Source organism: Loxodonta africana, chromosome 3, assembly GCF_030014295.1.
Source record: "Loxodonta africana isolate mLoxAfr1 chromosome 3, mLoxAfr1.hap2, whole genome shotgun sequence".
In the NCBI taxonomy this organism is placed as follows: Eukaryota; Metazoa; Chordata; class Mammalia; order Proboscidea; family Elephantidae; genus Loxodonta; species Loxodonta africana.
This window is the reverse complement of record NC_087344.1, coordinates 74,171,150-74,184,315: the sequence shown is the minus strand read 5'-3', so window position 1 is coordinate 74,184,315 and position 13,166 is coordinate 74,171,150. Positions and strand designations below refer to the sequence as shown.

At 52.9% G+C, this 13,166-nt stretch overlaps 3 protein-coding genes across 4 annotated transcripts; 1 reads left to right on the top strand and 2 right to left on the bottom strand.

The window, feature by feature from the left end:
- Positions 1 to 34: 34 nt before the first annotated feature.
- C3H1orf122 (chromosome 3 C1orf122 homolog) lies at positions 35 to 1,290 on the bottom strand. Its single transcript, XM_010595223.2, has 3 exons — positions 1,175 to 1,290; positions 753 to 954; positions 35 to 509 (listed from the first exon to the last, which is right to left on the bottom strand). Exons 2-3 carry the CDS (start codon positions 798 to 800, stop codon positions 414 to 416), a joined length of 144 nt encoding a protein of 47 aa, XP_010593525.1. The 5' UTR covers positions 801 to 954; positions 1,175 to 1,290; the 3' UTR covers positions 35 to 413.
- A 10-nt stretch (positions 1,291 to 1,300) lies between these two features.
- On the top strand, positions 1,301 to 6,062 carry YRDC (yrdC N6-threonylcarbamoyltransferase domain containing). 2 transcript variants are annotated; one of them, XM_003415309.4, is made up of 5 exons: positions 1,301 to 1,692; positions 2,250 to 2,364; positions 2,481 to 2,600; positions 4,581 to 4,723; positions 5,015 to 6,062. In XM_003415309.4, exons 1-5 carry the CDS (start codon positions 1,301 to 1,303, stop codon positions 5,085 to 5,087), a joined length of 843 nt encoding a protein of 280 aa, XP_003415357.1. In that variant the 3' UTR covers positions 5,088 to 6,062. The 2 variants fall into 2 exon arrangements, with proteins under 2 accessions (XP_003415357.1, XP_064137822.1); XM_064281752.1 differs by lacking the exon at positions 4,581 to 4,723.
- On the bottom strand, positions 5,526 to 12,877 carry MANEAL (mannosidase endo-alpha like). Its single transcript, XM_023554554.2, has 4 exons — positions 12,276 to 12,877; positions 10,977 to 11,086; positions 9,788 to 9,864; positions 5,526 to 8,367 (listed from the first exon to the last, which is right to left on the bottom strand). The coding sequence occupies exons 1-4, from the start codon at positions 12,820 to 12,822 to the stop codon at positions 7,731 to 7,733; spliced, it is 1,371 nt and encodes a 456-aa protein (XP_023410322.2). The 5' UTR covers positions 12,823 to 12,877; the 3' UTR covers positions 5,526 to 7,730.
- Positions 12,878 to 13,166: the final 289 nt, after the last annotated feature.

The following is a 13,166-nucleotide window of genomic DNA, read 5'->3' as shown; positions in this document are numbered from 1 at the left end:
GAGGGGACAGAAATGAAAAGGTCATTCACCGAGAGAGTCTGCAGATTTCCTTTTAATCAAGGCTCCGCTGAAGGTTTTTTATGGGGCCAGGAGCCCCCAAAGCATGAAATGGACATGTAACACCACCTAATTCCCCCAAAGCAGACCAGATCATGCTGGCGAGCACTGCTGGTCTGCCCACATTCGGGTAATCCGACTGGGTATTCGTTGGCTGCATTTCAAAACACAGCACCACCTTCAGCCAGAATGAAGTGGGAGCGAACCCAGCTGTTAGCGGAGCTGCCACCCCTGGCTGAGAGCCAAGTAACAGCCACTGCCAGTGAAGACTGGCCCCTTTATTGAAGGGAGTTGTTCAGAGTCCAGCCACCAGCCCAGGGGAGGGAGAGAAACCAGGGTGCCTGGCTCGGGGATAGTCAAGGCTCCGCAGCTCCATCACCAGCATCCTTTGGAAAGCCACCTCTGGCGGAGACAGCTGGCTGCGGAGGCGCTCCGGGTTTGGCTGAGACGTTCTGGTTGAAACAGAGAGGAAGAAAATGAGGCTAGGAGGAAAGGCCTTGGATTAGGCCCTGCAAGGGTATATGGCCACTTTGCATTTGGATAGCACTTAACTTTTTCAAAGCCTCTCGCCCAGATAAAGGTTAGAGGTAGGGCGATGGAGACACTTTTCCACCCTCCAGGGAGAGTTAGGGCTTAGCAAGTCTAGCCAGTCGGTAGACGCCACCCCCCAGGCCCAGCCCCGGATGGGCACTGACCCCGCCACCAGTAGGCTCCGGGCGCCGGCGGCCCAGCTGCCGCAGCATCTCCTCGCAGGCGGCGATGGTATCCAGGAGCTGCCGCTGCCGCTGCTCCACCGCGTCCAGCAGCTGCTGGGCGCGCTCATCCCGGGGCGGTTGCGGGGGTGGCCTCCCGCCGAGCCCCAACCCCGCCTTCCCGCGGTCCACGCCGGCAGCCTCCCTGCCCCGGAGAGAGGTAGAGACAGTCAGGGCCCGCGCTTGCGCAGGGTTCAAGCCCCTTTCCCCCGCCCGGACAGGCCCCCTCTCACCCCCGTGACCAGTCTGAACCCGGGCCCCATTCCATCTCCGCCTGTGCGGCCCGACCACCGCCCCCCTTTCCGCCGCCCCCTCCCCAGCGCTGCGCTAGGGCTCCGCAAAGCTGTGCCCCGCCCCGTCCCCACCGGTCTTCTTCAATCCTCCTGGGGGTCGCGGTCCCTTTAAGGTGCCCGGCGCGGAGGCGGGGCCGAGCCTCCTGGGCCGGAAGTTGACTGGGTGCGTCACTTCCTCCCGGAAGCGGGCCTCGACGGATGTCTCCGGCGCGTCCGTGCAGGGGGTTAAGGGCCGCAGTGGCTGCCAGCGTGGGTTTGAGTGAGGGGCCGGCGGGCTCTGCCCGGAGCGGCCGCCTCTTTCGCCCGCCGAGCACCTCTCCGGTGGCGCCGGGGGCCCGGCTGTTGCGGCTCCCAGGGAGCGGGGCCGTGCGGGCCGCGAGCCCCGAGCGCGCCTGCTGGACCGAGGCGCTGCGGGCCGCCGTGGCCGAACTGCGCGCCGGCGCCGTGGTGGCTGTCCCCACCGACACGCTGTACGGCCTCGCTTGCTCGGCGAGTTGCTCAGCGGCACTTGGAGATGTGTACCGCCTCAAGGGTCGCAGCGAGGCCAAGCCGCTGGCCGTTTGCCTGGGTCGCGTGGCCGACGTCTACAGGTGAGGCCTCCCCGACCCGGCCCCGCTGGGGGCGGCACCACGGGTGGGGCTTCCGGTGACAGGCTTGGGAGACTGAGGCGCAGAGAGCGGGAGGGGCTTGTCCAAGCTCACCCAGGAATCCGGAACTGGAAATATGTATCGAGCATTTAGCGTATGTCATGCCCAGAACTAGATCCTGCAACGCAGCGATGAACGAAGTAGGAGAGTCCCTATTCTCTTGGTGTTTTTCTGCTAACGAGGAGAGTCACATGGTAAAAAAGAAAACATTCACGATTATTTGATTTAACAGGGAGTGTTTTTTTGCCCGGTAGAAAATAAGACACGGAGCGTGATGAGCAGCTTTTGTAGCCCCTGAGATGGGAGGCATGTGCTTTCCAGGCTTGGGACGCTCCTCTGGAGTTCTAGCCTCTGATCAGGTTCTCAGGGAGGTGAGTGTGGGAGGCAGACGCATCCCATTGTAGGCCCTAAGGACCTCTTTCTCCCTCTACCTGAATTCTAGGGAAGGACCAGTGGTGTCCCTTCATTTATTGATGGAGTTACACTTGTTTGTTTCACAGGTACTGCCATGTAAGAGTCCCCGAGGGGCTCCTGAAAGACCTTTTGCCAGGACCAGTGACCCTGGTAATGGAACGCTCAGAGGAGCTCAACAAGGATCTGAACCCCTTCACTCCTGTAAGTCAGGTTTTCTGTTGTTGTGTCCCCAGACTCCTGGTCACTAGGATCCAGGCCAGACCCATTCCCCCTCGCTTCCAACCTTTCTGATGGCCCCCTTTTCTCTTGCCTCATAGCTTGTGGGCATCCGGATTCCTGACCATGCCTTCATGCAGGACTTGGTCCAGGTGTTTGGGGGACCACTTGCACTCACCAGTGCCAATCTCAGCTCCCAGGCCAGTTCTCTGAATGTCAAGGTGAGAGTTACCCAGTCCTCCAGAAATATCACCAGACCAAACACCTTCCTCTGAGCCAGTGCGCTGTAATTGCCTAGCAGGGAGAGTTGCCCTTTTGGTCTGATGGTGAGAAGTCTGCCCAGTAGGCAGTGGGTAGAGGTTGGGAGAATCAAAGTTAAAGAATCTTAGAAAGGTTTTATTGCAAAGTTTGAGAGGCCAAGGGGAGAACTTGTGTTTTCTTTCTCTGTCTTTATAACGTTCCTGGGTGGTGCCGATGGTTGCTGCTAACCAAGGGTGGAGATTTGAATTCACCCAGAGGCTCCTCAAAAGAAAACTTTGGTGATCTACTCCAAAAAAATCAGCCATCGAAACACTATGGAACCTAGCTCTGCTCTTACACACGTGGGATTGCTAGGAGTTGGAATTGACTTGATAGCAAGTGGTTTTAGCTTTTTAATCTTTATAATGATAGGAAAGATTATGATAAGTAAAATCACTGTTTTCCACCTTTTGTGGGGGTAACAGTTGAATACAGAGTTAGTGCGAAAAACGGCGTGGGGGTGGCGTCCAACCTTCTCTAACTTCACAAGGGGGAAGGAGAATCAAGATGAACAGCCCAAGGCTAATCCCTGTGAGGCAGAGATCAGATATGCCTCTTCTCTCTGCCATCTTTACCAGTTCTGACACCAGCCGTCCTTCCCACAGCACTGTGTACTTCTCTGCTGGGTTCGATAGTTCACCAAGTGTTGCAGAGCTCTTTTAGCTCTGCCAAGAAGTGCCCAGAGACACCCTACCCCACCAGTAAGCCTCAGCCCAAAGATACTCAGCTTTCTCACTCTGTGAACTAGGAAGGTCACTGCACTGTCTCCTGCTGTCAGTCTCTCCTGCCGCCATTTCTCTGCCACCACTTCTTGCTGTCTTCATTGTCAGAACTCTCTCTTGGTCTCTTCGTTCCAGGAGCTCCTCAGTGCAGTGATCCCAGGTCCAAAGGACATGCTCTGCTCTCAGCTCTCCCTCCTTGGTGGTGGTAGGGTGCTCTCTTTCCTGCCTCTGGGATGGCTCATTTCAAGCCCAGTGGGATAGCAAAACTGGCCAGTCCCCTTGGTGGGCCACAATTACCTCGTCTGCAATCACTTGGGTGGGAGCTACAAGACCATGGCAAGAAAGGCCACACAAAAGTGACCTGGCGCACTGCAGTTATACTATAACGGTTGTAACAATGCTGTAAAGAGTGTGAAAACGTGAAGGATCCCAGAACTTAAATCACTTGTCTCAGGTTACACAGCTACTAAGAGGCAGACCCAAATTTTTACTTAGTTTGTGACTGCTGTCCTTGTTCTCTCATCTCTGCCACAAGGCAGGTTGCAGAAAGGATCATTCTAATCTTCTCCTGGATGCATTGCTTAGAATAAATGAGGACACACAGAAGTTTAATTTATTTTCTTCTTACTAAATTAAAGGTAGAACACAATAAGAAGATGGGTTTTCCATGCCCTACACCTCCCCAACTGAAGCAGTGTGTGGAATTTCCCCCGGCACAGCAAGATTTTCTTTAGGCGTTGTTGTCAGATCCCATCAAGTCGATTTTTGGCTCATATCAACCCCATGAGACAGCAGAACTGCCCCATAGGGTTTTCTGTGTAATCTTTACAGGAGCAGATTGCCTGGTCTTTCTCCCATGGAGCTGCTGGGTGTTCGAACCGCCAACCTTCCAGTTTACAGCCAAGGACTTACCCATTGGGTCACCACGGCTCCTTCTTTAGGCTCTAGACAGGTGTTTTTTGGGGCTGTGACCCAGGGGGCCCCAAACCTCATAGGAAGCAGTGCCTTGGATGCTAATGCAGTGTTCTTAGCCCTAACTAAATGCATTTCCATTCTCTGCTTAGAGGAAAATGCCTTCTGTTTTAAAATTGTGCAGCCTTTGTCTTACGAACCCTGTGTGCAGTATGACATCATTGCAGATGCCAGGGATCATGTCCATGCTCCTCCTTTCCTTCTCAGGAGTTCCAGGACCTATGGCCTCAACTGTCCCTGGTCATTGATGGGGGGCCAATTGGGGATGGCCAGAGCCCTGAGTATCGCCTCGGCTCAACTGTGGTCAACTTATCTGTGCCTGGAAAGTTTGGCATCATTCGTCCAGGCTGGTGAGTCTCTTTCCTGTGGCATGGGAGTAGAAAACAAGCCTTAAGAGAATGAAGGTTGTCACTGCTATCTAGCTCTGAGCAGGGCGGGCAGGTTTAGAGAAGGTTCAGGTGCAGTGGGACTAAGTTTGCTGGGTTCTGCTGGCTTTTTTGGGATTCAGAAGGCTTCCCCGAGGGTTTCATGAACAGAGCCTGGTAAGACCAGTAATTTTAGCATTCCCTGATCACCACATGCTGGTGGTCTCAGGGAGACTTATAAAGTCAGACTGTAACTCTCCTGTGTTTTCTCCTCAGTGCCCTGGAAAGTACTACAGCCATCCTCCAACAGAAGTATGGGCTGCTGCCCTCAGATGATCCCTGCTCGTGAAACTTGGGAGGAGGGAGGGCCCAAGGACTGGTGTGGACACTGTGTGTCTGTCCACTGGCAGTTGGCAAGGCCTCATTTGCAGAGGCTGCTGGGGCTACGTCACTAGCTTCACCCCCTTGAGCAGCAAGTCTTTCTGAACACTGTACACCAGGCCCCAGAAGCTACTGGTTTAGCTTTATACCTGGGGAGAAAAAAAACACGTTGCTGTCGAGTAAATTCCAACTGAGCCACCCTGTAGGACAGAGTAGAACTGTCCCATAGGGTTTCCAAGAAGCATCTGGTGGATTTGAGCTGCCGACCTTTTGCTTAGCAGCCGAGCTCTTAACCACTACGCCACCAGGGCTTCGGCTTCATTCCTCAGGAGAAGGTCATATTTATTATTTTTAATTTTACATTTCAGTCAAAAACTGAAAAACAGGTTAAGTATGTTTGTAGAGAGGCCTTCTTCTGATTTTTTTTTTTTTTAAGTGATTTAATTAGATCTGAAATCCAGTGAGAGTCTCCTCCTTGGTGGGTGGAGGCTTTTAAGGTCCAAAGCAGCTAGAGGTGCTGATGCTGTTTGTAAGTCTCAGGTGACCAAAGACATGGCTTTGGGCTCCTGAAGCTGGAACCAGGTTAAGATAAAGATGTAGAGCGCAGGCCATACAGTGTTTCCTCAGACCCAGGGGGCTGGTGGTGCACTGTAATTGCCTGCCAGGGAGAGGCACTCTTCTGGTCTAATGGTGGGAAGTCTGCTCAGTTGGCAGGGGCTAGAGGTGGGGGGAATCCAAATTAAAGAATACTGGAAAACAAGTTTCTGCCTTTTTCAGCCAGTGATTTTTTCCCCCCTTATTTATTCACTTTTATTTAAATGCAGTATTTACTCAACAGCCTTTTATCTGTATGTGTATGCCAAATGTTAAACATAATTATCGATGGGCATTTGAACTTTGTTTTTCTTTAATATAAAACAATGCTGCTGGTAAACATTGTAAATGGTTTATTTTTCTTTTGCGTTATCTCCTTAGGGTAGGATCACTGGGTCCAAATGTATGAATGTTTTTATGGCTCTTGATACAGATTAGCCTTTAAAAGAACCGAATCAAGTTACATTGCCATCAGCAGTGTGTGAGAAGTGCTGCTTTCCCCACCCTTACCATAATTTTATTGTTTTTCAAATTGTGTGTGTGTGTGAAATGATGCCTGGGTGTGACTGCCTTTGTAAATTACTACAGGTCAGCATCCAGCCCTTTTCACTTGTCCCTGCCTGCCTTGGTTTCAACTAACCTGCAAGTGTGGCCAGGCCTGCCCCTCCATCCAGTGGGGTTTAGTGTTAGTGATCGGCTGGAGCGGAATGTCCTTTCGTGGTGACTGCTAGGGTCCACTTTTTCCCTCCCTTCTTCTGTCCCAGTTACCAGAATTGGGATTCAGTTTTGAGTCCATAAACTTCTCAGTATGGTGCTTTACAGTGTACTTATTTTCAAGTCAATCTTAAGAGTCTTGGCATGATGTTGCTGGGGTCTGCAGTAATGAGGGTCCCTGCAATTAACATATTAGTTTATTTGTAAATAAATACTGGTTGTTAAGTGTTTCCTCTAGAAGTCTTGTTTAAACTAGTAATTTCTTAAGCAAACCCATTCTTCATTGTGCTAATAATGTCGCCAGCCCAACTCACACCTCAAGTTTGTCATGAAATCAGACTGAGGGGTTAGAATAAGTGAGGTCTTGGAGAGCACAGAAGGAATGCTTACTTGAGAACACCACTTCGTTTTAATACAAATCACAGTAGCACTGAAAATGGCTCTAGTGAGTAGGCCACATTCGTTTAGGCAGCTAAAGGAAGGCGGATATCCTAGTCTCCCTGGAGCTAAACGTTCGTCCAGGAAAATGTAGGCTTCAGAGCACAGAGGTATTTTCTTAAAGCACTGGGTAAAACTGAAAAAGAAACTTTTTGCTGTGCCCAGGCACCAGCTACAAGGCCACACCAAATAGGGAAAGCTGGATCCTGTAAACTTCAGGACAGGAACTGCTCCTTGGTCAAGTTTTTCCCCAACACCTAGCCCATGGCAAGGAGTTCAGTTAGTGTGTGTTGAATGTGCGAATGCTCTGGATTACCGTTTTCTGATAATTGGCTTCAGGAATCAATTGAGAGGAGCCTAAACCTAGAATTTCCCTTTTAGAAAATTTCAGATATGGTTCCCTAACTTAGAAGACAGACTGGATATGGGAAGGAGGTCTGAAGAGGACACGGGCTGGCAGAAGGGAGCAGGGTGCATGCTAGCCCAGAACCCTGACACCCTTCCAGGAGCAGTGACTGTGGGTGGCTCCACTATACACCACCAGCCTCTGCAGAGTTCAAAGCTAGAAGGGATTATTTTGAAGTGCCCTAACTGACATGGAGCTGGGTCCTGGGCTGAGTCTGGTCACCCACCAGCCTCTGCCATTGCCTCTCTGGACCACCGCTGCGTTTTCTGTCACAGCAGACAACCCCAGCACCACTTGCCTCAGGAACAGGCTCTGTTCTACATGGGCCCAGGCTCAATGGCCCACCCAGAAGAACCCAGTTGCTGACTTGGAGATGAGTGCCTGCACTCTCTCAGCTCAGCCTCACATTGTGACATCTTCCAATGAGGCTGGGACCTCATGCGCCTCTTGGCAGGCTCTTCACATCAGCCACTGCTCTTTCTCTTTGATGAAGTGCTCTGCCCAGCGGCGGGTCAGCTCCAGATACAGGCTGGGCTGGTGAGGCAGGTAGTCCAGATAGAGGCGAGTTGGTGTCTTCTTGGGAATAGCCTTCTCTATCTGGGTGCCCTCATGCCACTCATTGAAAGAGGTGATGGAGACGATCTCAGGCCTCACTGTCAGGGCAGCCTGCAGGGCTGTCTCATAGTACTTGCCATTGACCCTGTTGCGCGTATTATGGTTGTTCCAGGGGCGGATGCTGGTATCAATGTAGCCAGGCCCCACACTGGGAATGAACATAAGGTTGTTGGCATCACAAAAGTTCTTCACAGCTTTCCAGTTCTGATGGGAGGAGCCGAAGGAGAAACCATTGGAGGCAAAGTAGGTGTACATGCCATCAAAGCCAGCAGCCAGGATGTCGTGGGTGTGCCCCTCCTCTACCAGCAGCGCTATGAAGACCCCATCATAGGGGGTATTGCGAATTGAGTGGGGCCCAGTTGGTGTCAGGAGATGGGCCCAGGCCTCAGGGGATGTCAGATATGAGTCGTAGATATAAAAGAGTGGAAGGCTTTTACCCATGCTGTTCTTATAGCGATAAAATGCACCATGCGAGCCATACCTGAGGAGCAGGAGGAAGAAGAGCCTGAGTTGGCAGCCTGGGGTGGGTGAAGCCAGCACAGCTGTAGGGCCAGCCATGGGTGAGCTCTTTGCTAATGCCCACAGCACAAATTAGGGTCCAGCCAGTTTCCAGAGCTGGAATCTCCATACCTCTAAGCAAGAACCAGGTTCCCCTCCCAGCTCCATCATTCATTTATTCAAGTCTCACTTCCCTACCCTAGGCCAAGTCACCACCATCTCCATCTGGACTGCACAGTAGCTGCCTAACTGGTCTCAGCATCCTCTCCTGCCTCCCTGTAATCCATTCTCTTCTACAAGTGTAAATCAAATCTGACTGCCCCTTATCATCACCTACAGGGCCTCACCTACTTGATCTGGCCCTGCCTACATTCACTCCTGTCATTCTCCCACCCATCTCTGCACTCCAGCTACACTGGCTTTGCCATTCCATTTTCACGCCAGCCTGTTTCCACCTCTGCCTGGAATTTCCTGCCTGCTCCTAGGTCTTTGCAGAGCTGACTCTTCACTCAGGTGTTAGCTCAGTTATCATTTCCGCGAAGCTCACCTGACCACCCATTCTAAAGTAGCTTCTTGGGCACACACCCTGCTTTATTATTTTTTCATGTTGGGTGCTACCGAGTCGATTCCGATTCATAGTGACCCCATGTGACAGAATAGGACTGCCCCATAGAGTATTCTTGGCTATAATCTGTACAGAAGCAGATCACCAGATCATTCTCCTGCAGAGCCGCTGGGTGAGTTCAAACTGACAAACTTTTGGTTAACAGCCGAATGCTTAATCGTTGTGCCACCCGGGCTCCTTTTTTCATAGTATAGATCACTTATTTAATTTTTCCTGTTTAATTACCGTATGCTCCGCTGTACTCAAAACACATGCTAGAATATTGTTAGGTGCCGTCAAGTCGGTTCCGACTCATAGCCACCCTGTGTACAACGGAATGAAACGCTGCCCGGTCCTGTGCCATCCTCATGATCCTTATGCTTGAGCCCATTGTTGCAGCCATTGTGTCAATCCGTCTTGAGGATGTTTACCCTATGTAAACTAGGAAATCAGAAACCTTGTTAGTCCTACCATTCCTGTATAACTAGGGCCTATGACAGTGCCTGGAAGGCGCTCAATAAGTAATGAATGAATGAATGAATGATATGTACCAGGTTCTGTGCAGGCCACTTTCACATAGCTTAACTCATGTAACTCTCACAAGACTCAGAGGTTAAGAGGCTTGCCTCTGATCATAGATAGGAAGCTGCAGAAGTGACTCCAAGCCCAGCATTCTCCCTATAAAACAGCTGCCAAGAACACAGGTATTCCGCCCTGTCTCTTGGCCCCTGCCCCTCCAAACCTGTTCCCACCCCAGTTTTGATCTCTGTCAAGATCCCAGCCCCCAGAGCCACCTTACGTGTCAATGATGTACTTGATGTTGTCATGAAGAGTCATGTCATCCCGGCCCTTGTAGGGCTGGATGTGGAAGGCAACCTGCCACAAACAGAGGAGTTACTGGTCAGGGGCTATCTGTCCAGGGGCCACGTTTCTGACTGCAGACACCAATCTGTAAGACCCATGCTTTCACCATGGCTTGGATGACTACCTGAGCTCAGGAGGGCGCCTGGCAATGGTAGGCAAAAAGAAAGGCAGCAATACTGCCATTCAGGCCAAAAAAGGGACCACCAAGCCATAGCCTTTTGGGTTGAGATATTTGCCCACCTCCCACAGCAGGGCATATGGAAATCGCCCTGATGGGCTGTTGCAAGATGGCTACTGGCTTTCAACCAGTGTGCCAGCTCCAAGCGATAACCACTAACTGCCTGAAACAATGGAAAGAGGAAGCTGACGCTGTGTCAGTGGGGAAGTGTGCTATGATCTGTAAAACCTGTCAGTGTCAGGCTCAGCAACACGGAGTAGGGCTTCTCTATTTTCTTTATTAGAGAAGAGGGGAATGACTTATTTGATTGGTACATTTGGGGAAAATAACTGGACATGCTTAGTTCAGCTGTGTCTTTCCTCTTGAAAGTGGGTCCGGCTGCCAAGAGCACATTGTGCAGTACTTCTTGAGGCCCAGCGCTGCCTCCCGCCAGGAAGGTGAGTCTGACTTAAATAGTAAGTTTGGAGTTCATTTTGCAGGCCCATTTGACTCTTGAACTAATCTTCTCTAGCCTACCCTCTATCTTTAATTAATAAAATTACATTTGGTCTCCCATTTGTCCTGTATCTGGTATTATTACTTTTTTTCATTATTCAAGAAAATAGTGACATACACCAAAAACCCTTTGCCATCGAGTCAATTCTGACTCATAGCAACCCAACAGGATAGAGTAGCACTGCCCCATAGAGTTTCCAAGGAGCACCTGGTGGATTTGAACTGCCAGCCTTTTTGGTTAGTAGCCGTAGCACTTAACCACTATGCCACCAGGGTTTCCAAAGAATGACATAGGCACTACTATTAGGGCCCTCCCCCAATGCCACGCTTGCTAGGTAGTTGCCATTCCTGGGCTACTGCCAAGAACTTCTGTAGAGGTGCTAACCCTGTGGACAGAGAAAGGGCCATTATGAAGATAGATTAGAAAGCACGTGACCTCTCGGAGACTCACCTGGATGTTGTACTGATGGGCGGTGTCCAGAATGGCAGGCACCAGGTCATCTGAGGGTTCCCCATTATCATCAGCCATGCCAGGTGGGTACCACGACAGGACCAGGACACCTGAAACACAACACAGAGGCTACGTCAGAGACACAGAGCCCCCCCCCCCAACAGAGATTATTCTTCCCTCTCTCACAAACCTTCTCCAACTGCAAAACAAAGGTTTCTGGAAACCCGCGAGCAAGGTTCATGCTAGGTTCACTTCCTGCGGATGAGATTCCAGAGCAACGCGCCTGGAGCTGTCCATGCCAGCGGTGCTGAAGCACAGCTGCTGTGAGAACCCTACCGCAGCAGGCCGGGAAGAAGCTGGGCTCTTGAGTGCATTGGGAAACGGTAGACACTGGCACACCCACCTGGAAGCAACAGCCCTGCCTCTAGGGAAGAGGGACACCACTGAGGTTCTGCAGGGAGAGGGGCCCTAAGTAGAGGTCCTCTTAGTGCTTCTCGTGAGAAGTAACATTTGGCTCGGCTGCCCCTCTACAATGTAAAATCCTGAAGGATGCTCCGGGTCTTTGTATACTTTCCACCCCTGCCTCTGGCATTCAGTGGTTGTGGTCTGGTTTTCCTCGCAAACCATCTCCAGATAAACTGAAATGTACTGCAAAATCCTGTAGCATTCTGTGGCAAAACTTGAAACAGGCCTCACCCCCCCCAAAAAAAAATGCTGTGAAGGGGGGTCCCAGGGACCTCTGTTCCAGCCCAGTGCTTGAAAAGCTCCTGAGCTCCACACTGCAAAAAGAGCAGGGTCCATCATGCAACGTGGGCAAACTTCACCCTCTGCAGCCAGAAAAAACGGGAAGGGCTGCTGCTCTACCCTTACCTGGTGTGAAGGCAGAGACCACCCCAGGTGCTACGCCTCTGCACCCCAGGCTCCTGAGAGGCCAGGACACCCAAGCCTAGCTTCCCCTTCCAAACCTAGAAGCCTAACAGACAGGAACATTCCGCCTCCCTCTCCTAGCTGTCTGAGACAGCTCTGGCACAAACTCCTTCCACCAATCCTCCCAGCAGCTCTGCCCTCTGGAAGGGCCCTGGAGTTGTGGAGGGTCAGAAGGACTGAGGTTGGGAGGGTCTGAATGCAAGAAAGTGGGGACAGTGTCGAGTGGTGGGCTCAGGATGAGAGTGGAAGGGAAGGGGCAAGAAACCAGGGTGCAAGATGAGTGAGGCCAAAGGACCGGCGGGAGTTGGGGTGTGAGAACGAAAACGGCCGAGGCTGGGAGACAGGGCCATCCGGGACGGGGAGGAAACTCACCGATGGCGGCTTCCCTAAGCTGGGTCATGTGCTCCCGCAGCACGTCGGGGTCCCGGGAGCTGTAGGGCCCCAGCTCCGGGTAGAAGCTGGAGCCCAAGTCGTCGGGCGGGGTGTGGCGGCCACGGGGGTAGCTGGCCGAGATCTTGGGGTCCCAGTGAGGCACCATGACGTGGTCCCAGTGAATGTAGTGGCCCTCGCGCCGCGGGCTTCCGTACCACGAGTAGTAAAAGGCGTGCAGGTCGGAGTAGACGCGCAGACTCTGCCCAGGGGCAGGCTCAGCCTCCGCGGGGGCCGGCTCCGGTGGACTGCCCGGGCCAGCGGTGCGGGGCGGGGGCGGCGGCGGCGGCGCAGCGGGGGCGGCCGGGGCCCGGGCAGCGGGAGCCGGAGCCCCCTCCGGGCGCCGCTCAAAGGGCGCCAGCTCCTGGCCGGGGCCCACAGCCGGGAGTCCGTCTGGAGCCTTGAGCGTGCGCAAGCCCATGATAGTGCCGAAGGCGAAAAGCAGCACCAGAAAAAGCGCGATGCAGGCGCGGCGCCGCCGCCGGGCCATGGCGACCCTTAGGGTCTTCTCGGCCGGCCAGGCTACCTCCCGACACGCCGCTCCATGGTCGCCCGCCCGGCTTCTGCGCGCCGCGAAGCTCGCGAGTGTCCCAGGGAGACGGCGTCGCCTGGCCGGGAGAGCAGCGTGGGCGGCTCCCGGCCTCTCCCCCGCAGTGCGGGCGGGCCCGGCACACAGAGAATGCAGGCGGCGCAGACCAAGTGGTCGTGAGCTGAAGGGGGGAGTGGTGGAGTAGAGACTATGCCCAGCTGGACTGCGGGTTTCGGGGCCAAAGAAACGCAACCCTAAGTCAAACTGCATTGCCCACCGAGGAATCCTCACCTTTCAAACTGGGG